This window comes from Meles meles, chromosome 9 (assembly GCF_922984935.1).
Source record: "Meles meles chromosome 9, mMelMel3.1 paternal haplotype, whole genome shotgun sequence".
In the NCBI taxonomy this organism is placed as follows: Eukaryota; Metazoa; Chordata; class Mammalia; order Carnivora; family Mustelidae; genus Meles; species Meles meles.
Genome location: NC_060074.1, coordinates 72,317,412 through 72,344,412, shown reverse-complemented (window position 1 = coordinate 72,344,412; position 27,001 = coordinate 72,317,412). Strand labels below are relative to the sequence as shown.

Here is a 27,001-nt window from a genome sequence, read left to right as displayed (position 1 = left end):
CACGACCCGTGAAGGACGTAGTCTTGAGTTCAGAGTTTTAGGATAGAAAACACGGCTTATGTTATCCAAGGGTCTGAAATCATCATCGTCTGGCATTTGAAGCTTACCACACACGGGTGAGGTAAGCGTCCTGTCATCAAATGGCCCTTTTTGCGTCCACGAGTGATTAAAGCCTCAAGCACTTCTGGAGTCTAGGCTGAATTTTCTCCATCGTTTTTGTTTGGGAACGGGCCTCTTCTAAGCTGTGTGGTAGTATTAACTTGCTCTGCGGCCGGCGGCATGACAGCTGATCGTGGGATCCTTTAAGGAGGAGCCCTTGCCAGACGCACCCACCTCCACCCTCAACCCCACTCGTCTCTCTCTCGGCGGTCTAGGACCACCAGGATCAGTTTCGGGGTTCTTTCTCTAGTGAGAGTTGGGAGAACAGGCTTGCAAAGAATATGAGGAGGCAGAGGAAAAGAAGTAACAGTAGTGGTAAGACTCATTAAAAATGGCAGTACACCCCTGAGACGCGACGATGTGCACCCCACTTAGCCGCGGAAGCCCGAGGGACAAGCGCCTTTCGGCCAACCGCCCGACTGGCCCGCCGCAACTGCCCGCCCCGGTTACAGTCACGTGACCGGGGAGTGGCGCGCGCCGGCCGTGGCGCCGATTGGCCGGCGGCGGGAGCGCGGGGTTTGATGGGAAGGAGTTGGCCTGGCCCATCGGTCTGTCGGTGGCGGCTGCTGCCTGCTCCGGAGGCAGGCTGCGCGGTGGCCGCCGAAGCTGGCAGACACGGACGCAAGCGCCGGGCTTTGCCCGCTTCTTGCAGGTAAAACGTTCAAAATGAGGGCACTTGGGAGGGCTCGGCAGAGGGGAAGCGCGCTGAGCTCTTCTCTGGGAGATAGCTCCGGTTTCCCTGCTTGCCTCTCCCAGGCGCCCCCCGCCCCATTCCGAGTGGCCTGAGAGCTCTGCGGCGGCTGCTAGTCCGACTCCCGCCGGGCTGCGCGCTGACCAGCGTCGCCTCCTGCTCCCCTTGATTTCCCAGCAAAATGCCAGGGGTGACTCTGGAGTAATAGAGAACCCTTTTGGCCACCACCCGCCCCCACCTCCCGCAAAGGGGAGGTAGTTTTCCAGCCTTGTTCTCAGAGAGTCCGGGGGGTGAATAGGTTGAGCTGAGCATCGGCTCTTTGGCCCACCTATGTAGAGACGAAGGGTCAGAAGGTTCAACCCTAAGCGGTCGCTTGGAGTGTTTCGTCCATCTCTTTTTGTCTGAGTTGTGCGGAGGCGCCACGAATTGGACCGGTCGGGAGAGACGGAAAACTGTCAGTGTCATGCTGCTCGGCCCAGCCATGTGGGCGTGGATTACGTGGTGCTTAGAGGAGCCTGTCTACTGCAGTTGTCCTTATTTGAGGGAAGGTGGGCGGTGTAAGGGGTGGAGGAAAGGGCGAGGTTGCGTAGGGGTCACAGGCACGTCCCTAGGAGAAGAGCAGATCCGAACGACACCAGTAGTTTAATTGATGGCTGGCTCGGTTGGTGGAGTATGGGACTCTTAATTGGTGTGTGTGGGGGGGGGGGGTGTGAGTTCGGACCGCATTGGGTGTAGAGATTACCAAAAATAAAAATCTTTTAATAGTTTAATTCTTTAATATTGTGTATGACGATTGAGAGAGTTGGTATTAGTGAACTCACTTTTGCTGATGGTGCCCTCATGGTAATAAAACCCGTGACTCACGGAGTTTTCCACGTTCTGCTTTTCCTATTTGGCGTCTGGTTTATGTCAATTGTTTTCTCCTATCTCTTTGGCCTGGGTGTCACCATGAACATAACTGACCCTGTTAACAGCAGTGTGTGTGCATGTGTATGCTTGGCTCCAGGCATGTGTTCAAACTGGCAGGGAATGGCAGGGAGTGATAATCTCTTGTTCTCAGCAGCCCCCATAGTTCCATTTCAGGAGGAAGTTGATTTTGAACACGTTTTTAAAAACAAGAGTGGTGCATTTAAAATTAGAATGTTAAGTTTCTCTGTCACCTGTTAAGATTAGCTCACCGCTGTTAATAAATTTATGGTGTTTGTATGTTTTTAACTTGATAGAGAATCTAGGAAGTTATATGGCTATCAGCTAGACATGATTTAATATAAAGATCTTTCTACTTAAATAGGCATTTTTGGTAGTGTTTAGTTCAGAATGGACATCAACTTACCATGAAGACCAGAATTAATCAGTATATAATAAAAGTGCTTTTAGAGGTGTACTTCTTTTCAGTAATTTTATTTTTGATCAATAAATATGGTGGTTTAGGATATTTCAGAATTGCCTTTTCAGTTAGAATAATTGAAAGAGTTCTAGAACAAATCACTTTTAATCTTAAATCGAATAGTACAATAGAGAGGCACTGTTCATGGTGACTGAGTGCTTTGCACTTAGGTTTGGAACTTGATAAACATAAAAGTTAACTTTTTTTGCTGTTTTAATGGAAGAGTATGCAGAGTATATTGTTTTTTTTTATACTAGAGCACATGAATACAATTTTCAGTTAAAATACAAACTATAATTTATTTTTCCAATTTTAAAATTATGAAAATAGGTACTTTTAAAAAAAGATCTTATTTATTTGATAGAGAGAGAGGGAACACAGGCAGGGGGAGTGGGAGAGGGAGAAGCAGGCTTCCCGCTGAGCAGGGAGCCTGACCTGGGGCTCTATCCCAGGACTCTGGGATCATGACCTGAGCTGAAGGCAGACACTTAGTGATTGAGCCATCCACGTGCCCCCAAAATAGGTACTTTATAAGAAGTTAGAAAGGTGTCTGTGTGAGGAGTATTGTCTGTACTACATGTGCTTCCTGATAATAATGATAATAATGGCTAAAATTTATTATGTGCTCACTACTTGTTGGACACTGTGCCAAGTGACTTTTAATTTCATTTTATTCACACAACACTTCCGTGAAGTGTAGGTATTTTCGCCACTATGTAAATGTAGAAACTGAGGTTAGAGAGTTTAATTTACCCAAGATCACATTGTTTGTATGCATCTGAGCCATATTTTGATCCAGACTTTTTTTACTCCCATTATTTTAGTTTTTTTAAAGACTTATTTACTTTAGAGAGAGAGTGGGGTGTGGCGGGGGGAGGTGAGGAGCAGAGGGAGAGAGAATCTTAAGCAGACTCTGCACTGAGCACAGAGCCCCACACAGGGCTCGATTTCACAACCTTGAGATCACAACCCCAGCCAAACCAAGAGTCAGATGCTCAACCAACTGTGCCACCCAGGTGCCCCTCCATTATTTTAATATAACTTGAAGTGAGCTGAAAATTTAAGAACAGCATGACCCAAGATTTTAAATTCTGACACCCAAACCTGAGTGTGAATATCAGTTAATAGGAAACATTGAAATAATATAGTGGGCATTATTATTTATTGAAAAGCACATTAGATGTATCCAGTTCTTAAGGTCATGTCAGATGCCATTGTGATATCAGAGTGGAAAGAGACTACATATTCGTGTAAGAGTTCTTGGGGATAAGGCACTTGAGACTGAGCAATCTGTCCACTCAAGGGCAAACATTGATTTATGCTTCAGAAAGAAATGCTAGTTATTTGCTTCCCATATATCTTGCATGTGTTGGAAGAGATGGACTAGGATGTGTTGGAAGAGATGGACTAGGAAATGGCAATGACCACAGCAGTAAAAACAATTTGTTTTGAGAAATTAGTTATATGTTGGGCACTGCTGTAAATACTTTCAAATGCATTATGTCATCATTTCAGCCTTTCAACATTTAAGAGGGTCCTTAACTATCCCTCTTTTCCTGAAGATACTGAGTAACTGAGAGGTTAAGTAACTTATTTGCCCAAGGTTTCATAGTAAGTAATGGGCCACAGGAATTGGAGGTAAGATGTTTGTGTGGCAAGGAGGGAAAAAGTGTTTGAAAATAGAAGTATGAAATTAAAGCTATATAGAAAGACTGAGTGTTATGTTTCATATCTGTTGGAAAGTACTACCATTACATGAGTATTATAGCAAATCAGCTTCTTTAGTAAATAGTGGAATTTGGAATTTTAGGAAAATTGCTGGAACAATGAGGGTTAACTCATTCTTTGATTATGATCCTGAAAGCATGGATAGGCATTTAATGACTATTTACCCTAATGTTGTTTTAGAGGACAAATTTTAAAGCATAATACTCTGCTTCAGGGATCGTGAAGGCTAAGCCATAGTTTGAGTTATTAACATCAAAACAATTCTCCAAGCAAATAATTGATGTCAAGGTTGGTATTAATTGCAATATTATGCATATGTTTCATATTACACTTAAAAAGTGATGTGCAGTAAACAAGTAAAGGCAGTACTTGCAGACTTTCAGTACCAATTCTGCCTCTTGCTGGTGCTAGCTGCCAAAATGATTTGGCAAATCATTTAGCTTCTCTTCCATGCAGATTTAAGCATTCAGATTTAATCAAATGAGGAATTAGGCCACATGATACACTGTACCAACACTGTCTCTTGTGTTTATAACTTACTTTCCACTTCAGTAGCTCTGTTTACCAGCGATTTGAGAATGTCAGAGGTGCTTTCATGTATTTGATAGATAAATATTCCAATCTAATTTATACATAGCAAACTTAAATTTTGATTTTGTGTTATTGGGAGTAACTATTTGCTTCATAAAAAGCCACAACTAAAATCCTGTGTCTGGCTATGCTACTTAATATTTTTGGAAACAAATTTCTTCACTTCCCTAGCCTCAGTTTCTGACATTTATAAAATGGGATGATAATAGTATCTGAATAATAAAATTCATGTAAAGCATTTGTTTTAGGCCATACCAGAGATAAAGTATTTATCAAATATTTAACTGGTATCTTTACTGTTGTCATTACTTTTTTTAAATGTTGTTTTAAAAAAGTATTTATTTAGTTTTTAGTGAACTGTACCCCCAAGATGGGCTTGAACCCATGACCCCAAGATCAAGAGTCCCATGCTCTATCGACTAAACCGGCCAGGCATCCCTGTTATTACCTTTAAATATTAAAAATTCCGATTTTTAATATGTATAAACTTAACTCGGAGACATATAACTGTTATAAACCAAAATGTGTAGGTCAGTTATGTATACAACATTGTGCTAGTTACCATACAGTTAGTTCCCAAATACTATATACTTTGAAAGTATCAAGTTCAATGGTTCATATAAATCGCCCCCAAACCAGTCACCTTTCTTGGTGAGTATTTTTAGCATCTTAAGAAGGTTTTAAGATCTACTTAATGTTTTAACTGAGAGATTTATACTTCTGTTCATTAAAGTTTCTGGATTTCCTACCACTGCATTTTAGAAATTTGAATACTGAGTTAATATTGAAGGATTAATAGCTCTTAGGTTGCAATTTAAATGTGACTTGTAACATTCGTTTATAAACACCAAAAATTTTTAGGACAGTTTATAGCTATTTCTGGTCTTAGAAATAACTTTGTAAAATGAAAGTATTTGTAATTAGGATCTTTGTTATTTCTCTAACCAAGAAAGTCCAAGATTGGTATGCCTTATGCTAATTCTAATCTATAAAGGGTGTTGGAGAGTGAATGTATTTCCTTGGTACTGGCATCATTTTTTATTACACTAATGGTCTTAAAAAAATGTGAGAATTATGATATAACTCCTTTTGTGTGTGGAATGAAGTAGTTTTATACACTGACAGTATGTAACTGTTTCTGGTAAAAATATGTAAATTTGAAAGTATACTTTTTTATATAAAAGAATAAAAAAGATCCATAATTATGGGCTGGTAAGTAGATTTAGAATCTAAGATGGCTGATACATTTTCATCCACATGGTAACATTGTAATACATTTGAGAGTCATAAAAAAATGATTACAAGAAGGACATAGATACACAGCTAGCTGACATGAAGGTCAACTGGCTTTAGGGACTTAGATACAATTTTTTTTTTTTTTAAGATTTTATTTATTTATTTGACAGAGAGAGAGAGTACAAGTAGGGGGAGTGGCAGGGAGACGGAGAAGCAGGCTCCCACAGAGCAGGAAGCCCAATGTGGGCCTCAATCCCAGGACTCTGGGATTATGACCTCAACTGAAGGCAGACACCTAACCAACTGAACCACTCAGGTGCCCCAACTTAGACACAATTGCAGAGAGAAATGTTTATTTGAGTATTGGAACAGTAGTGAACAGACTGGAAGTCTGAAGATAGGGTAGTTTGTGTGGTTTTTTGTTTGTCTGCCCTTTTTTTTTTTTTTTTTTTTTTAAATTAGAGAGAGAATGACAGAGGGAGAGGAAGAGACAGATGTCCAGGCAGGCTCCATAACCAGCACAGAGCCCAACTCAGAGCTCCATCTCACACCCTGAGATCATGACCCAGGCTGAAATAGAGAGTCGGATGCTCAACCCATTGAGCCCCTCAGGTGTCCCTGAAGATAGTAGCTTTGAATCCTGTTTCTTCTGAGGTATTGGGCCAATCACTGAATGTCTTTTCATTTAATTTTCTTATCTGTAAAATGGTAATAATGAAGGCTATCCTGTGAGAAGTGCTGGTATATTAAGTCTAATTTACAGAAAAGAAAAAGCTCAAAAGCATTAAATGATTTGCTTAAGCTCACTAGTAGTCTTGTAATCTTTATTTTCTTACTCAAAATCCACGGGCTTTCTGTTATTACTTGTAAAATAATATTATTGTAAACATTGTAAGATTCCCCTAATTCTGAGTAACTACTTTAGTTGGGAGACAGCTGAATGATGGAAACGTTGTATCTAAGCATGTAGAATGAAAGTAGTATGGTAAAACTTTTCTTACAACATTAGGGGACCTACTTTAAAGAACAGCAAGTCGCAAAGTGGTATGAATATACACTCCTAAAATGCCTTGCCTTTTAACAGCCTTTTCAGCTGTATTTTCACTTTTAAATGTGTCCTGGCATGGAAGAAGGGATTTCTTGAAGGGTAGATTCTATCCCAAGACTAACTGAACTAAACTTCCACATAAATGGAGTTCAAATAAATTAATATTGTATAGTATTTTTAGGCAGTATTGCAACATCTAAATTTTATAGTGGGTATAGTGTGTGTTTAACTTAAAAACTTTTTAAATACTTGCTTTATTTCTAGTTGTGAATTCCTTTGGACAATTGATATTTATCACTGTGCTCATCTTCTACATATAAAAGATGGGTGGATTATTTTCTCGATGGAGGGTAAGTTTTCTTTACATCCAATTCTTAGTCTAATATAAAGTATCACATAAACCTACTTGTAAAGTCTCCTTTGTGCTATAACCTTGAGTAGAGCTTGATATTATCCCTAATTCTATTTAATTTTCTTCCCTGATGAATTAGTTGTATATTTGGACTTTAATAGTTCTAGTTGCTATATAGATATCTTAATGACTGTTTAACATAATTATTTCACTTTGACTTATGGATTATTTAAATTTATTTATGCATTCACATGCAAATGGTTATATTTTCTTGTTTTTTTATATTGCCTACATTTCAATCTTATTTGAAAAATAGTTGAAGTTATTATTACTGTTGAACTATTTGAAATTATAGTTGTAGCTGTATAATACTTAATGTTTTTATGGGCTATATCTTTTGTTTATTATGTATTTGCTGTCATACTAAGTATACTTTTAGGAATTAAAGTTAAAGAAAATTTGAAATGCAGTTTGATTTTATTGGTTAAGGCTTTAGAGGAAGTATCTCCTATTTAGTGCTATAAAATATAAAATATATTAATAAATGTTCTTTTCTAATATGAGAGAGGATTATGTAGTCTCAGAGAAATTACTTTGCTTATTTTTTACTCCTTTTTACCATAAGGAGTCTAGCAATACTTGGTAGACTAATTTTTGGACTGTTACGGAAATGCTTTGTTTTGGATTGATTATTCTATTGACTCTCTGCTCCTCCCTTTAAAACTCTATTACAGTTCTGCTTGAGGATCAAATTTGTCTACCTTTCCTTTGTCTTTGTTAGGTTGAACCATAGGAAATGAACAATATTCAACTGTTTTGACTTATAAAAAAAGCAATGTCCTATGGTTCAACCTAATGTTAAAAACTCTTATGGGAACTATAATGAATTGGTATCCACTGCCCTCTTATGTTATTGAGTGTATATAATTGGTATTGTATGAGACATTTTGTATGAGATATTTTGGCTGGTTTTTATTGTGAGTGCATAAAAAATATTTTTAGCAAACTGTGCCATAATGAAGTATTCTTAGATGTCTTTTAAAAATCTGATCTTCAGAAAAATACTTTAGGAATTCAGAATGAAGGTAACCTATTGATTTTGACTTTCAGAGCCTAAGTGAACTTTTAGCAATAGTAGATCAGACCATTTTTAGTCTGGACCTTTTAAATATATGATTTCTTTTGAATAATCATATCTAAGAAAATTTTTCTTGGAGGAGAACTTTCTCTATAAAAGCATGCTCTGTTGGGATTAGGAATGGTAGAAATTAAAAAATAAAAAAGAATGGTAGAAATTGAACTGTTGGAGTTGAAAGTACCTTGAGGACCAAAAACCCAAGTAGGAAAATGCATACTTCTGTAACCTTCTGTAGTTCTGTTTATAATTATAATTTTATTTAAATCTAAATCTCATTAATAAACAAGAATACATATTACTTGAAATTTGAAAAAACTTATTTTTGAATTAAAATGTTCTTTTATGATTTTATAAGTCAAAGTGTTTCTAAGTTTGCAGTAACAAATTTTAATGTCTTATATCTGTTTTTATAACAGACAAAACCTTCAACTGTGGAAGTTCTGGAAAATATAGATAAGGTATGTTTTTTTGGCTCTGGGGTGTTTTAATTAATCTTGGGTATTGCATAAATATTATTTTAGTATAAGTATATTATTTTGGAGACTGGATCTGGCTTGGGAATTTAGAGATGATATAGAGTAAGCCTGAGAACTTTAATGCTATATTATCTAAAAAAAAAAAAAATCAGAAGTCTCTCAGTGACTTAAGAAGTCTGTATCACTAGAACCTGTTAGTATGAAATTAGATGTATAGAATGGTGTAAAACAGTGTTGGAGATGGGATAAAGTAGATTATAAGATAGTCTGCAACAGTTTTATCAGTCCGAAAACTTCATAAACTTCATTATCAAAAGTGACTATTGCTTAGGAATATTGAGAGTGATGAATAGATTGAAAGAATCTAGTATGGGTCAGTGTTTTAATTTTAATTAAATCTTTTCATAGCCAGACTTTTAAAATTAATTGATTAATTAATTTCTAGACATTTTTTAAGACCTTATACAGGAAGAATTATTGTTTAAGAAGTACTATTTATTGGTGTCAATTTCATGCTTGATCTTTGCTAATTTGGTAGGTCAAAAATAGTATCTTAATTTTTTAGAAAATTTATTTTTAAAGATTTTATTTATTTGTCAGAGAGAAAGAAAGTGAGATTGAGCATAAGCAGAGCGGGTGGCAGGCTCCCCATCTGCCAAAGGCAGATGCTTAACCTACTGAGCCACTAAGGCATCCCTTAATTTTGCATTTAAAATAGTGACTTGTCAGGGTGCCTGAGTGGCTCAGTTCTTAAGCATCTGCCTTCGGTTCAGGTCATGGTCCCAGGGTCCTGGGATTGAGCCCCACATCAGCCTCCCTGCTTGGTGGGAAGCCTGCTTCTCCCTCCCCAACTCCCTCTCCTGTGTTCTCTTTCTCTCTGCCAAATAAATAAATAAAATCTTTAAAAAATAAAATAAAATAAAGTAAAATAGTGACTTGTCAGAATAAGCATTTTCATATGTTTTTAACTTTATTTCTAATTTTATCTTTCATATTATGTCTTTTTTAAAATATTAAGATATATTTCATTGACTTTCAGAGTTCTTCATATATAATCTATCATTTAAAAATTTTTTGTTAATATTTTGATTTCTTTATGAAATTTGAGATTCAATTCAATAATATAGAACAATTTCTCTTAACAGGAAATTCAAGCATTGGAAGAATTTAGGGAAAAAAATCAGAGATTACAAAAATTATGGGTTGGAAGATTAATTCTCTACTCTTCAATTCTTTATCTGTTTACATGTTTAATTGTATATTTGTGGTATCTTCCTGATGAATTTACAGCAAGACTTGCCATGACACTTCCGTTTTTTGCTTTTCCATTGATGTAAGTTAATTGTTCTTTCAGTTGACTTTTCCTCTTTTTGACCGGTTAAAATGTATTCAGTCTCTCTTTATTGTGAAATAGTAATGTTTCAGATTGAGTAGACTTGCTTTTTTTTCCTTTTGCAAAGCATTTCTTTAAAAAAGTAAACCAACTGTGTGTGTTAAACCTTAATTTACAATTCAGCATAACTGAGGAATATGACTCAGTGACGTTAGTAATAATGGCTCTATATGGGAATCTTTTGTAATTCTCTAATAGATGGTCATGCCCCCCAGGGATATAGGGCAAGGAGTGGGCATTTCAGATTGTGGGTAGTTGTAAGTGAGGGAGGGTTTGTAAAACAAACAAACAAAACAAACAAACAACAATTGCCCCAGTGATTCTGAATATATTCCAATCATCCCATCTCTTTCCTCTCTTTTCAGTCACTGCTATAAAGCAACTGACCCTTATAGCAATATTTTATAAAGTATCATTTTACCAAAGGTGTGTCATGATGAGACTTTGGAGAGACAGATGAATAAGAAATTGGTTCATTCACTCTGTAAACATAAATAGCAATTTTGTAGGTGTGGGAATATAACGGTGTATGGTATACAAAAATGCAAAATCTCTGAATCTAGATCTTAGGCAGCATACATTAAATTAAGTAATAAGTATGATGCATATTATGAAAGAGAAGTGTCACATGCTATGGGAATATTTAACAGAGGCTCTAACACTATTTGTGGTGGAGGTGGGGGCCAGGGAAGTCTTTGTATTCATTTTCTGTTGTTCCCACAAGTTTAGCAGCTTAGAGCGCACCCATCTGTTGTATCACACTTTGTGTAGATCAGAAGTCCAGGTGGTTTGACTGGGGTCTCTGCTTAAAGTCTTGCAGGCCTAAATCAAGGTAGTCAATCAGTTGGACTGGGATTTTTTTTTTTTTTTTTTTTTTTTTTTAAAGATTTTATTTATTTATTTGACAGAAAGAGATCACACGTAGGCAGAGAGGCAGGCAGAGAGTGAGAGAGAGAGAGAGGAGGAAGCAGGCTCCCTGCTCAGCAGAGAGCCCGATGTGGGACTCGATCCCAGGACCCTGAGATCATGACCTGAGCCGAAGGCAGCGGCTTAATCCACTGAGCCACCCAGGCGCCCCTGGACTGGGATCTTATGTGGAATCTTTTGGGGGGAGAATCTTCCAGGTTTAGTCAGGTTGCTTGCTGACTTGTGCCTCATCTCTCTGACTTCCAATTCTGTCCTCAGCCCAGAGAAAGCTCTGCCTTTCAGGGTTTAACTGATTATATTAGACCCATCAGGATAATCCAGGATAATCTCTGTTGCTTATAATCAGCTGAGTAATAATTATATTTGGGAAGTCCTTTCACAGCAATACCTAGATTACTGTTTGATTGTATAACAGAGGATGGAAATCTTGGGGAGGAAGAGAGATAGCTTTAGATTTATGCCTACCACAGCCTCCCTGAGGAAGTAGCCTTTGAGTTTGAGACCCAAAGGATGATTATGTGTTGCAAGGGTGGTGTGACTTGGTGGATAATCTTTTAGGTGGAAGGAACAGCATATATGAAAGCCATGAGGGGAATAGAGAATGGTAGGTTTAAAGAATTGAAAGAAGGCCAAAGACTGGTTTATAGGGAAAGTCTGGGTGGTTAGGCAAGGAGTATTTTTTGTGGGCCTTACAATGCATGATAAGGATTTTGAGACTTAAGCTAAGAGTAATGGGAAGCCATTGAAGATTTTTATGAAGGAATATGATGTGATCATACTGTTATTTTGAAAATACTATTGAGGCTACACCATTAGAGGGGAATAAGAATGGTTCTAAAGCAGCAAGTTAGGTGTTAGCGGTTGTCTGGGGAAAAATGAGTGACAGTGATTTGCTATTGAGTGGAGGCAGGAGAGTGGAAGAGAAGCAGATGAGCTGAATGAGACTTGAATGAGTATTGAAGAGTCTTAGGAGGTAGAATTGAGGTAGTATGGAGAGGCTCTTGGTGATCAGTGGGTGTGAGGTGAGGGGGAATAATTGCATCAAGGATAGAATTTACATGTATGGCTTGGGAAATTTGTTTGGTGGTAGTGTCATTTGTCTAAATAAGGAATACCATCTAAATAGGGACTCCTATGAGGAAGAACAGGTTTGCTCACTGAGACTAAAATACCTGTTTCTATTTAGAGGGAGCTGCCAAGTGGAATGATTAAGTATGAGTATGAAGCTCAGGAGATAAATTTGAATGGGAGGTATTAATTTACAATTTGGCAGCTTATTAATGTTAAACAGAGTCACCGTCTATTCATTCGGTAAATATTGGGCACCTGCGGTGTGTTCAGTCTTGGGCTAGACCTTCATGATTGAGAAAGTAGTGACAAGATCTCTGCCTTCATGGAGCTTACATTCTATGGGGGATTGAACAGATTAAAAAATGAGAGACAAGTAAACAAAGAAGTGCAGTGAAGAAAATAAACAGGGTGATATAGAGAGGAACAGTCCCTCTTTTGAGAAGGTGGTATTTGAGTTGAGAATTAATGTACGAGAAAGAACCAGCTTGGAAAGAGTTGGAATTTATGGAAGATTATTTATATATACAGTATAAATAGCATATGAATCCATAGAGAGATGGAAGAACGGATTATCCTCAAAGTATTAATGGAAATTCTCTTTGGATGGTTGTTCTTAGTAGTTGTTTCTTTCCATATCGTTTTTTGGTATTGTTTGAATTTCTTACATCAATGTGTTCTTCAAATCCTAAAAACAAAAACAAAAACAGAAAGCCAAGAGTTGAGGGAAGGTCTTTATAGGAAGAGAAAATGAAAATACAAAGGCTATTCATGAGGTAGGAGAGAGCGTGACTTATCTGAGGGTCAGAAAGATCCGTATATATGGAATGTGTGTTGGAGAGAAAGAGTGAAATGAGGTGTGCTTGCAGAATCAAAATATCTGGATCATGGGAGGGTCATGGCCTAGGAGTTTGTATTTGATTTTGGGTGAAATGGGAAGCTTGTAATGGTTTTAGTGGAAGAATGGCATGATGAGATTTAAGTTAAGAGGATCATGTGTATTGCCTGTGGAGACCGAGTGGAGGAGGACAAGGGCAGAAACAGGGAGATCAGCTAGGATGCTGTTATAGGAGTTTAAAGGTAAAGATGGATTTGACATCTCAGTCGCAGTGGAGGTGAAAGAGATGCCAGTATTTCAGAAATACAACTGAGACAACTTGGTAAGAGGAAATGGAAGGTAGGGGAAAAGAAGGAATTGGGTGATATTCAGGTTTTTTGATTTGACATTTGGCAGGTGTCTGATCTTTCTTTGGGACTGCTGTAGTAAAAATTTTTTTTATTTGTTTAATCTTTAGTACAGGGCATATTTTCAAATTGGAACTGGAGATCACAAAATTTTAGCTTTGTATGTAGATAAAAGAGCCAAAAATTGAGTGCATGCATATTACTAAATAAAATCTCTGCCGTTTGTTTTCTCTTTTGGAGTTTTTTGGAATGCTTCTTATCCCGGGCGTGGCAGTAGGTTTTATAATGCTGAGCCCCTTTTCCTTGTTCATTGCTAGTGTTTTACAAAAAGAGGGGAGAAAAATTTAGAAAGGGAATAAATGTGGTATTTACTTGACTGAAGCATCTTTAAAAACTTAGGAAAAAACCTCACTTGACCTCCATTTCCATATCAAAATTGACTTTTTAAAAAAGATTTTATTTATTTATTTGATAGACAGAGATTACAAGTAGTCAGAGAGGCAGGCAGAGGGAGGAAGAAGCAGGTTCCCTGCTGAGCAGAGAGACTGACGCAGGGCTCCATCCCAGGACCCTGAGACCATGACCTGAGCTGAAGGCAGAGGCTTTAACCCACTGAGCCCCCTAGGTGCCCCCAAAGTTGATTTTTTGATTATGAAATATTTTTATCTAGTTGCAAAAGAATGTCTTACAGGGAACTTTACTGTGCTAATTCTAATGGCTCTTCACAAACTGATCTACTGGATCTGGTATGCTGCAGAAGACTTTTGGGCAAGTAAATCATATACTAATTGTTTTTAAAAGTAGAGAAACATAATTTCTTTTTTTTTTTTAAGGTAAGACATTGTTCTTTATTTTTTCTTTCTTTGCAGACATTTTTCTTTTATTACTTTACACATATCAACATTCCCTTAGTAAAGGGAGTTTTTGGACCTAGAGTCCTTCCTGCAAATAGTGAATATTTATACACACATACATACACATAAATTTCTTTAAAAATGTTTATTATTTCTTCAGTTGGATCTTTCTCCTATTTTGAGTTTGAGGCTCTATTATCCTTACTGTGTCCTCCCTGTTCTGCATCACCTGCATCTAGTATTTCTTGGTTTGTTAAGCTTCAGAACCATTTCTCACTTTGTCTCATTCACATTTGTGACCTGGTTCTCAACTGCTGCAGCTTCTGTTTCACTGAGCTCTTCACTTTTGGAAGCATAGGCCAGTCATCAAACAAAGAATAGAATTGTCCTCCTGATTGATGACAATCAAAACAGCATGAAATAAAATACAACAATGAGAAAGTAGATGTTGTGGTATGTAGAAAGAAGACTTACCACAGGACATTTTCTTTTGTGTGATCTGTAGCCTTAGCTTATTCCTGGACTTTTTTCCTTTGGAAACAAAAATTTTGTGGGCTAGACCAGGGTTTACTTAAAGAAGTGGTAGCAGAAAGAGCAGTAAAATGTAGTGTTTTACTTAACACTGTCAACGCTGATTATAAAGCTTAGAAATCTACCTGATAACTGCAAAAAGTGACTGTTACTTCTGCATTCCAGATTTCCCAAATGCTTTTACTGGACAGAGAAGCCATAGATTCAGGACTGAGCATATATTACATAATCATAACTATCTTCAAGTTATCTCTTGTTATAGAATATCAATATTCTGTATAAGATACTTTGATTTTTACTGTATCTTCTTTCCTTCATATGGAGGAACTTGGTATGATTCCAACCTATTATTTTTTTGCCTTTTAGTTTCAATAATTAACTTACATCTCTGGTCAACTACTTTAGTATATTTCAACATATTGAAATATATTTTAGCTATTTCAATATATTTCAACTATTACTGAAATAAATTATAATCTAAATGCTGAACCTATTTCATAAGAGTCATTAAGGGTATGGTCCATGGTGAGGGAAGGTTTGGATTATAGTTTAAGTTTTGTATTTTTTTTTTAATTCCTTTATTTGTTTATTTACAGCATAACAGTGTTCATTGTTTTGGCATCACACCCAGTGCTCCATGCAGTATGTGCCCTCCCTATTACCCACCACCTGGTTCCTCAATCTCCCCCCCCCCCCCCCGCCCCTTCAAAACCCTCTGGTTGTTTTTCAGAGTCCATAGTCTCTCATGGTTCATCTCCCCTTCCAGTTTCCCTCAACTCCCTCTCCTCTCCATCTCCCCATGTCCTCCATGTTATTTGTTATGCTCCACAAATAAGTGAGACCATATGATACTTGACTCTCTCTGCTTGACTTATTTCGCTCAGCATAATTTCTTCCAGTCCTGTCCATGTTGCTACAAAAGTTGGGTATTCATCCTTTCTAATGGAGGCATAATACTCCATTGTGTATATGTACCACATCTTCCTTATCCATTCATCCGTTGAAGGGCATCTTGGTTCTTTCCACAGTTTGGCGACCGTAGCCATTGCTGCAATAAACACTGGGGTACAGATGGCCCTTCTTTTCACTACATCTGTATCTTTGGGGTAAATACCCAGCAGTGCAATTGCAGGGTCATAGGGAAGCTCTATTCTTAATTTCTTCAGGAGTCTCCACACTGTTCTCCAAAGTGGCTGCACTAACTTGCAATCCCACCAACAGTGTAAGAGGGTTCCCCTTTCTCCACATCCTCTCCAACACACGTTGTTTCCTGTCTTGCTAATTTTGGCCATTCTAACTGGTGTCAGGTGGTATCTCAATGTTGTTTTAATTTGAATCTCCCTGATGGCTAGTGATGATGAACATTTTTTCATGTGTCTGATAGCCATTTGTATGTCTTCGTTGGAGAAGTGTCTGTTCATATCTTCTGCCCATTTTTCGATATGATTATCTGTTTTGTGTGTGTTGAGTTTGAGAAGTTCTTTATAGATCCTGGATATCAACCTTTTGTCTGTACTGTCATTTGCAAATATCTTCTCCCATTCCGTGGGTTGCCTTTTTGTTTTGTTGACTGTTTCCTTTGCTGTGCAGAAACTTTTGATCTTGATGAAGTCCCAAAAGTTCATTTTCGCTTTTGTTTCCTTGGCCTTTGGAGACATATCTTGAAAGAAGTTGCTGTGGCTGATATCGAAGAGGTTACTGCCTATGTCCTCCTCTAGGATTCTGATAGATTCCTGTCTCACGTTGAGGTCTTTTATCCATTTCGAGTTTATCTTTGTGTACGGTGTAAGAGAATGGTCGAGTTTCATTCTTCTACATATCGCTGTCCAGTTTTCCCAGCACCATTTATTGAAGAGACTGTCTTTTTTCCATTGAATATTTTTTCCTGTTTTGTCGAAGATTATTTGACCATAGAGTTGAGGGTCCATATCTGGGCTCTCCACTCTATTCCACTGGTCTATGTGTCTGTTTTTATGCCAGTACCACGCTGTCTTGGTGATCACAGCTTTGTAGTAAAGCTTGAAATCGGGTAACGTGATGCCGCCAGTTTTGTTTTTGTTTTTCAACATTTCCTTAGCAATTCGGGGTCTCTTCTGATTCCATACAAATTTTAGGATTATTTGCTCCAGCTCTTTGAAAAATACTGGTGGAATTTTGATCGGAATGGCATTAAAAGTATAGATTGCTCTAGGCAGTATAGACATTTTAACAATGTTTATTCTTCCAATCCAAGAGCATGGAACGGTCTTCCATCTTTTTGTGTCTTCTTGAATTTCTTTCATGAGTGTTCTGTAGTTCCTCGAGTACAGGTCCTTTACCTCTTTAGTTAGGTTTATTCCCAGGTATCTTATGGTTCTTGGTGCTATAGTAAATGGAATCGATTCTCTAATTTCCCTTTCTGTATTTTCATTGTTAGTGTATAAGAAAGCCACTGATTTCTGTACATTGACTTTGTATCCTGCCACGTTACTGAATTGCTGTATGAGTTCTAGTAGTTTGGGGGTGGAGTCTTTGGGGTTTTCCATATAAAGAATCATGACATCTGCGAAGAGAGAGAGTTTGACTTCTTCCTTGCCAATTTGGATACCTTTTATTTCTCTTTGTTGTCTGATTGCCGTTGCTAGAACTTCTAATACTATGTTGAACAAGAGTGGTGAGAGTGGGCATCCTTGTCGTGTTCCTGATCTCAACGGGAAGGCTGCAAGCTTTTTCCCATTGAGGATGATATTTGCTGTGGGTCTTTCATAGATAGATTTTATGAAGTTCAGGAATGTTCCCTCTATCCCTATACTTTGAAGCGTTTTCATCAGGAATGGATGCTAGATTTTGTCAAATGCTTTTTCTGCATCAATTGAGAGGACCATGTGGTTCTTCTCTCTTCTCTTATTGATTTGTTCTTTCACATTGATTGATTTGCGAATGTTGAACCAACCTTGCAACCCAGGGATGAATCCCACCTGGTCATGGTGGATAATCTTTTGAATGTGCTGCTGGATCCTGTTTGCTAGGATCTTGTTGAGAATCTTTGCATCCATAGTCATCAGTGATATTGGTCTGAAATTCTCCTTTTTGGTAGGGTCTTTGCCTGGTTTGGGGATCAGGGTAATGCTGGCTTCATAAAAAGAGTCTAGAAGTTTTCCTTCTGCTTCAAGTTTTTGGAACAGCTTCAGGAGAATTGGTGTTATTTCTTCTTTGAAGGTTTGGTAGAATTCCCCAGGGAATCCGTCAGGTCTTGGGCTCTTGTTTTTTGGGAGGTTTTTGATCACTGCTTCAATCTCATTACTAGATATCGGTCTATAAGTTTTGTATTTCTTGATTATGCTGGCAAGTATGCATTACTGTGGGAATTGGTTCATTTTCTAAGAGTGAACAGCCATTAAGCTTTGTCTCTTAACCTAACTCTACAAGCAACCTTAGACTTTACTCCTGGATACTTTATTCTTACAGAATGTAACTTCCTAGAAATTTCATTCTCTATAAGATCATTATAGAGGCTTATTGGCATAAAACATTGACCTTCCCAGAGGATTTAACCCTATTTTCCTTCTGTTTTGTTTGTTTGTTTTTCTAAATTCCTCTTTAAATGGAGTTAGGGAGGGGCGCCTGGGTGGCTCAGTGGGTTAAAGCCTCTGCCTTCGGCTCGGGTCCTGGTCTCAGGGTCCTGGGATGGAGCCCCATATCGGGCTCTCTGCTCAGCAGGGAGCCTGCTTCCCCCTCTCTCTCTCTGCCTCTCTGCCAACTTGTGATTTCTGTCTATAAATAAATAAAATCTTTAAAAAAAAATAAATGGAGTTAGGGAAAGAAAAAGTTCAGCAAAGAAACTGAGGAAGATTGTCTTATCCCTGTTTTTTATGTTTTCTTTTTGTTTGTCTTCCTACTTGAATTGAAGGCCATTTGAGGATAGGGCTTTGATCTTACACAGCTTTTCATGCCTCCTTTCTGCCCCCCTCAGAACTAACTGGCAAAATCTATTTTCTCAATGCATCTAGAAGAGTTGACAGGCATAATTTGACAAGCCTTTTGAGGAAAGTTAAACATTTCTTTCATGGCACTCTAATAAGAATACAAAGTATCTGTCATCAACCAAAGTTGGCTCTTAAAGGAGAAGGTATCTGTGAACATCTCTTTGTTATTTACTCAAGGAGAATATTTACTAAGGTTTTGGTAGGTAAGAAATCATTTTGCAAGCCATCACTTTTGCAATGTTGGTAGATATTTGAATATTGAGTTATTCACTTAATAGAATTCTATACTGAAAGAATTATGTACTGAGACATAATTAAGAGACAGATCCTATTCTTGGATGGGAGATATAGTATTATTTTGAGATCAGTTCTCCCTAGATTAATCTAAAAATATGTGTTCATATTAAAAATACCAACAGTACTTCAAAAATCTGGCACACTTTTTCCATACTTTTAAAAAAAGATTTACTTAATATTTGAGAGAGAAGGGGGGAGGGGCAGAGGGAGATGGGAGAGAGAGAGAATCTCAAGCAGACTCCCTGCTGACTCATTGGAACCCAATGAGGGGCTCAATCTCAGAACCTTGAGATCCTGACCTGAGCTGAAATCCAAGAGTTGGACGCTCACCCGAGTAAGCCACCCAGGTGCCCCTCCATACTTTTTAATGGAAAAATAAACACATAAAAATAGTCCTGAAAATTCTAAAAAAGGAGCGGCATAAGGAGCAGAGGTCTGCCAGGCATTAAATACATTATAAAACTTCATTAATTAAGAGTTTGCTATAGAGTATAAATAGTGTGTAAATTAATTAAAAGTTTGGCACAGTGCATAAATAAATAGTGTATGAATTAATTAGAAGTTTTCCATAGACCAAAGAGACAAAAGAATCCAGAAATAAATTCTCAAAGGAATTTTTGTATATAATATGTATATATTATGGTATGATCTATATGGTTTTTATATATGATAGAATGACATTTCAAATCATTGGGGGAAAATGGTGTTGAGATATATATATATATATATATATATATATATATGTAAATTAAAGTCAATTAAAGAAAAAAAAGCTTGATTCCTGCCTTATTCCTTATAAGGAATAAATCATTGTTACTAGTTTGTCTGAATGTGAAGGTAATTCTTGCTAAAGCCTTTGGTAGTTAAATAAACTGACAAAATAGTCAACATAGTTACAAATATTGACACATGTATATCTTTTCATTTTTAGCTTTATATATAGCTAAATCTCCTCTAGAAACAGTAAATTGGATGGGGGTGATGTGGTTGTTAGAAAGACAGCACCTAAGTTTGTTGGAAAGTGCTTCATATTTGAAGGTTGATGAAAAACCTTCATGTTTTGGGTGGAGGTTTATGGAATGTTAATCCTTTAGTACAAGTGAGGAAGGTGTGATTATGTTGATTGAATTTTAGATATTCTGCTATATTTTAACATCTACCATTTTTAATTTTAGTACAGTAAAACACTAAATATTAGGGATTTAAAATATTTACCATAATTAAAATGTGATTTTGTTATATTGAGGTTCCAAGTATTTCCTGTTAGTATACCTTTGTAATTTGATAGTGCATGTCACTAGATTATATATAACAGAAATTCATACTGTACTAATGTTTCGAATAGTATCAGTTTCATTCAGAAAAGAACAACTGGGATGATTTGATGAAATAGGTTAAGGGAGAGTTTTTAGTATATTCTAGAACTGATTGTATATTTGAACTTACTGATTTTCCATATTAATTCTGTATTCAACTACAAGAATCATCTTGTTTTTTAAAATTTTGTTTTGAAAAAAAAATAAATTTTGTTTTGTATTTTTTTTCAAGATTTTATTTATTTGACAGCAAAAGCAGGGTTCCCACTGAGCTGGGAGCCCAATGTGGGGCTGGATCCCAGGACTCTGGGATCATGACCTGAACCGAGGCAGGTGCCCAACCAACTGAGCCATCCAGACACCCCCATCTTGTTTCTAATAAGTTTTTCAGTTGATTTTTTTTAGTTGATTTTTTTTAGTTTATAGTTATTGGGGCATCTGGGTGGCTCATTCAGTTAAGTGTCTGCCATTGGCTTAGTTCATGACGTCAGGGTCCTGGGATCAAGTGTTGTGTCGGCTCCTTGCCTAGCTATCTGGGAGTCTGCTTCTCCCTCTCCCTCTGCACATCACTTGTGCTCTCGCTCTTGCTCTCTCTAATAAATAAATAATCTTAAAAAAAAAGTTCATGAGTATTTAGACATTTGTGGACAGCAATAATTTTACCACCTTTCATATTTTTTTGTCTGATTTTTTTTTTCTTTTGGCTAATTTTGTTGGCCAGTATCTTCAGGACAATGTTAAGTTATTAAGAAAATAGTGAACATTCTGAATTTGTTCCTTGGGAATGCTTCTGATGTTTCCCATTATCATGGGAATTATTTTGACTTTTGCACTGGAACATTTTATCATGTTAAGGAATTTTCTATTCGTATTTAATTTTCTTTTACATCAAGAAATATTGTTGAATTTTGTTAAATGCTATCTCATTGTCTATGGAAATAATTTGATTTTTTTTCATCTTATATCCCTTAACATGATAGATTATATTAAATATTGAATTCAAAGATTGAAATCCTGAATTCCAGGAAAATTTCTACTTTCATAGTTGTAATCATTTTATATAAACATTAAAAGTTTTTATTTTTTAATACTGTAGATTAGTTTAAATAGAACTGGCATCTGTGCTTTGTAAGTTTGGTAGTATTCTGAGCTTGGGGTTTTTTATGGCGTGTAGGTCTTTAACAACTTTTAAAATTCAATAGTAGTTAATCTTTTTGGTTTTCTGCCTCTTCCAAGGTTAGTTTTGTTAAAAATATATGTAATTACTCATTCTATAGTTTTAAAGATATGCGCGGGTGCTCATGAGCAGAAGGGGCAGAGGGAGAATCTGAAGTAGATCCCACAACTGAGCCTGAAGCCTGATGTGGGGCTCATCCCACAGTCCTGAGATCATGAGCCTGAGATCACTACCGGAGCAGAAATCAAAAGTTGAATGGTCAACTGACTACCATCCAGGCGCCCACTCATTCTAGTTTTGAAATGTATTTCTGTAGAGTGTTGAAATAGTAGTAGTCATCACTGTCAGTAATTTAAATTTTGTTTTTTTTTTTTTTTATAGGGCGCCTGAGTGACTCAGTTGGTTAGCTTCTGACTCTTGATCTCACCTCAGGTCTTGATCTCAGGGTCATGAGTTCAAGCCCTGCATTGGCCTCTGTGCTGGGCATGGAGCCTACTTAAAAAAAAAAAAAAGTTAAAAATTTTTTTTGTATCTGTGATTATTGCTTCTTTTTTGTTTCTTATTATGTATATTTGTACATTTTCTCTTTTGTGATTATTTTTCTTAGTTGTATATGTATCTCTTTTCTCTCAAAGAACCAGCTTTTAAGAAATTATTTCTTTTTATTCTTTTTTACCTCTTAGGCTTATTTTATTTCTGAACTTAAATTATGTACATCATACATTTATTTTCATTCTTTCTTATTTACTAACAATAAATAAATTATATGTGTATTTGAGGCCATGATAGTTTCTGATCACAGCTTAATTTTATTCCACATGTTTTGATATGTAGTGATTTACTTTGATTATATTCTAGATATCATGATATTTTAAATTTAATATTTAGAATTTAAGCATTTTTTCCAGGTGACAAATGTGTGTTTGTATGTTTGGTTTCTGGTTTAGTTACTGTTTCTAGTTTTATTGTATTGCTTTCAGAGCATATTGTTTAATATATTTATATTTCTTTGAATTCATTGAATTTTTTTTGATCGTGTGCTATTTGGTCAATTGTTGCCTTTCACAAACACTTGAAGATATATATTTTTTCCCCCAGGTACATAGAGCTTAATAATATCAATGAATACTATCTTATTATGTTGTATAGTTCTTCCGTATTCTAGTAATATATTTCAACCTCTCTGTTCAGTTTTATTTTATAAATGTTCCTTTAAAAGAAACCTTTTTATTTTGAAATAATTATAGATTCACATGAAGTTGCAAAAAAAACCCCAAAAAATGTACAAGCAGGTCCTTTGCATCCTTCACCCAGCCTGCCCCAGTGGTAAGATCTTACATGAGTAGTAAAATACCACTACTAGGAAACTGATGTTGGTTCAGTTCACAGAGTCTATCAGAGTTTACCAGTTTTACATGTACTTTTGTGTATGTGTGTGTGTGTGTGTGTGTGTTTTATTTCTGTGTAATTTTTATCACATCTGTAGCTTCTTGTCACTACCCCACAATTCAGATTCAGAACTATTCTAAAACCCCAGGACTTGAAGTGCCTGGCTGGCTCAGTTCGTGGAGCATGTGGCTCTTGATCTCAGGGTCATGAGTTCAAGCCCCACGTTGGGTGTAGAGATTACATAAATAAATGAATAACATACAAACATACATGCATACATACCACAGAGCTCCTTTTTGCTATCTCTGTAGTCATACCAACCCTCCTCCACCTGCCCCATTCTTAACCCTTCCACCCACTAATCTGTTTTATAATCTCTGTAATTTTGTTTTTTCAAGAATTATAAAATGAAGATGCCTGAGTGGCTCAGTGGGTTAAGCCTCTGCCTTCGGCTCGGGTCATGATCTCAGGGTCCTGGGATCGAGCCCCGTGTTGGGTTCTCTGCTCAGTGGAGAGCCTGCTTCCCCCTCTCTCTCTGCCTGCCTCTCTGCCTACTTGTGATTTCTCTCTCTGTGTGTCAAATAAATAAAAAAATCTTAAAAAAAAATTATAAAATGAGGTCACATTGCATAGAATCTTTTGAAACTGGCTTCTTTCATTTTGCATATTCTTGAGATCCATTCAAAATGTTAAGTGTATTAATAGTTTCTTTTTATTGCTGAGTAGTATTCCATGATAATTACATACCACGGTTTGTTTAACTGTATACTTGTTGAAGGACATTTGGATAGTTTTCAGTTTTTGGCTATTATAAATAAGACTTCTGTGAACATTTGTATGTAGGCATTTGAACATAAGTTTTCATTTCTTTGTGGTATATATCCCAAGAATGTAATTTCTAGGGCACATGGTAAGTACCTGTTTAGTTTTTAAAGAAACTGCTAAACTTTTTTTCAGAGTAGATGTACCATTTTACATTTCCGCTGGTTGCATATAAAAGATCTAGTTTCTGTGCATCTTTGCCAGCATTTAGTATTTCACTAGTATTTTGATCGTTCTGATAGGTATGTAGTGATATTTCATTGTGGCTTTAATTTACATTTCCCTAAGGACTAATGATCTTGAACCTCTTTTCATGTATTTATTTGCCATTTATATCTCCTCTTCTGTTCATGTCTGTTTGTGTCTTCTAATTTTCTAATTGGCTTATTAGTCTTTTTCCTGTTGAATTTTGAGAGTTCTTTATATATTGTAGATACAAGTTATTTGTTGGGTATATAGTTTGCAAATTTTTTTTCCCCAGTCTGTAGTTTGTCTTTTTATTCTTTTACTAGGGCTTTTGTGAGCAAAATTTATTAATTTTCCCTTTTATGGGTTGTGCTTTTGATGTCAAGAACCCTTCCCTAACTATAGGCTCTGAAGATTTTCTTCTTTGTTTTTTTCCTATGGTTTCTTTCTTCTAATATTTTACATTTAAATTTGTAAGTCATTTTGAGTTCATTTTTATATAAGGTGTGAGGTTCATGTTGAGATTCTTTTATTTTTTTTCTTTCATGGGTGCTCAGTTGCTCCAGCACTGTTTGTTGGAAAGGAACTGCATCATTTTTTAGCACTATGAAATCACTTTCTTTTTCTAGGTTTAAAGCTTTCTTTTTTCAGCGAGGTGGGGGGGAGGAGGGTCTTGAATTCAACCTCGTGAGGTATTAAGATACAACTGTTGTTTTGTTGGTATTTGCCTTGTATACTTTTGCCAATGGTTTTATTTTCTTCAACTTCCAAAAACTCTTAGTTTTAGATGGGGTTTTATTTTTATGATCCAGTCTGAAAGTCTTTTGCTCTGCTGAGTTTAACTCATTTACATTTATTGAGAGGAAAGATGTTGGTCTAGGTTTTGAAACATAATTTTCTATTTTGCCTTTTTTTTTAACCTAAAAATAAATCTCTATGTGGTATGTTTACTTTACTTTTTTGTTTGTTTGTTTACTTTACTTTTGCCTAGTTATTTGTAGGAGGTTTTTGTGAGTATGGTGGTATGTCTTTCCACTTTCCAGGCTATCTAGAATTTTTTTTATGATCCAAGATATAATGTGCTAGTTTGTTCAGCTTTTATCTTTCCCCACCCAATAGAGTTAGGCAACTGTGTATTTTTTTTCTTAATACAAAACCTCTATTCTCTCCTGCTGCCATAGAAACAGTGTTCTTTGTAAACAGGGTATTTCTGAATGGTTTCTCTTTAAGCTCTGTCTTTTCTGTTTTGTTTCTGAGGAGTTTCTGCCTATAACATATATGTCTTATTCTTATTATAAATATTGGCTTTAGACTTTATGCTTTGAGAAGTTTATCTTGCTACCTCCTTGTGAGATAAGAAGTTTTCCTTCTCTGTTTGCACTCTCGATCTCCATGATCTCCATTACTTTTAGGAGACTGTCCACATATTTTGAGAGTTGGGTTTTAGCTATATTTTATTTTACCAGACAGGAATTTGTTTTTGTTTTTGATCTCCTTCTTGTTTAGAGTCTTTCTCTCTCTTTCTTTCTTTCTTTTTCATTCTCTCATTCTTTCTTTCTTTCTTTCATTTATTAGAGAAATAGAGTCAGCAAAAGAGCACAAGCCAGTGGTGGGGGGAAAGGCAGAGGCAGAAGCAGACTTCTTACTGAGCAGGGAGCCTGATTCAGGGCTGGATCCCAGGATCATGACCTGAGCTGAAGGCAGATGCTTAACCAACTGAGCCACCCAGGGTACTCTGTTTAGAGCATTTCTTTCTTTCTTTTTTTTTTTTTTTAAGATTTTATTTATTTGACAGACAAAGATCACAAGTAGGCAGAGCGGCAGGCAGAGAGAGAGAGGAAGAGAGCAGGCTTCCTGCTGAGCAGAGAGCCCGATGTGGGGCTCAATCCCAGGACCCTGGGATCATGACCTGAGTCGAAGGCAGAGGCTTTAACCCACTGAGCCACCCAGGCACCCCTAGAATATTTCTAAGAAGAGAAGAGGGAAGTAGAAATTTTACCACTGTTGTCAAAGTAGGAATCAGTAATAGTATCTTTAATATCTTCACAAAACATGTTGCTCTATTTTCATAAATTACATTTAACTATTAGGAAAGCAAAAACCTTTATTGGAATAACTAAGACGGATTTCTGAAGTACCTATCCCCCTCTAAACTTTGATTTAAAAATACAAAAGAATTTCTTTTAATTTAGCCTTAAAGATGAATGCACTACATATGTTCTGCCGCTCAAGTCTTGAAAGAAATGTGTGTTGTTTGATAGCTCATTTTCTCCAGCAGCAATTCTGATAAAAACCAAAAGGAGAACCTGTTGTCTGCAAAGGGGATTACTGTGTTTTATTTTGAAGTAAGGGAGTATATTTCAATTCTTGTAGTTTTTACACTTTGAAAAGTATATATGCTTCTAAAAAATATCAAAGAAAATTTACTGATTTCCTACGGAATTCTAGTCACTCTCTCTGCAATTCCTTCCCATGTTCTCCGTTTTCCTGTACATTTTTTCCCCCTATATCATCTCTGTGCTGCCACTATTTCAGTGGGTTTGTAGTGGAGAAATAGTATGAGAGTTTCCTGTTGTAGCATCTTTGAGCTTTATGAGCAGTATGTCTAAACTCTTCTCTCCCTTCCCTTGATAAGGACAGTGCTCAGTGTCTTTTTTAATGCTTAGGTAGTTGTCTGAGTCATGAAAACGAGTGACCACAACATAAAAAGCATATTTTGGTTATCTATTGCTATAATTAGTTGTTCCAGAACTTAGTAACTTAAAAAAACAAATGTTTATTATCTCTCACACATTTCCTGAGAAACTTAGTTAGGTGGTTCTAGCTCAGGGTCTTTATTCATTTACAAATTTCAGTTAAGCTGTTGGCTGGAGCTACAATTACCTGAAGGCTTAACTAAGGCTGGAGAATTTACTTCTAAGCTCATACATGTAGTTTTTGGCAGGCCTCATCTCTTCACTGGCTCTTTGCCACAGACTTCTGTTTTTTTGCCACATGGGCCTTTCCATAGAGTTCCCCGAATGTCCTCATGGCATACGAGTTGGCTTCTCTCAGAAGAGAAGAGAGAGAGAAAGATGGTGAGTGG

The 27,001-nt window shown here is 36.7% G+C and overlaps 1 protein-coding gene across 3 annotated transcripts in view; it reads left to right on the top strand.

Annotated features, from left to right (window-relative positions):
- Window positions 1-680: 680 nt before the first annotated feature.
- LNPK (lunapark, ER junction formation factor) overlaps window positions 681-27,001 on the top strand; it is an 86,347-nt gene continuing 60,026 nt past the window's right edge. Inside the window, exons 1-4 of one of the 3 annotated variants that reach the window (XM_046019750.1) lie at window positions 681-811; window positions 7,105-7,193; window positions 8,745-8,788; window positions 9,952-10,139. In XM_046019750.1, coding sequence (XP_045875706.1) covers window positions 681-811; window positions 7,105-7,193; window positions 8,745-8,788; window positions 9,952-10,139 — 452 coding nt within the window. The remainder of the gene's footprint in view (window positions 812-7,104; window positions 7,194-8,744; window positions 8,789-9,951; window positions 10,140-27,001) is intronic. The other 2 variants (XM_046019748.1, XM_046019749.1) reach the window with 2 other exon arrangements.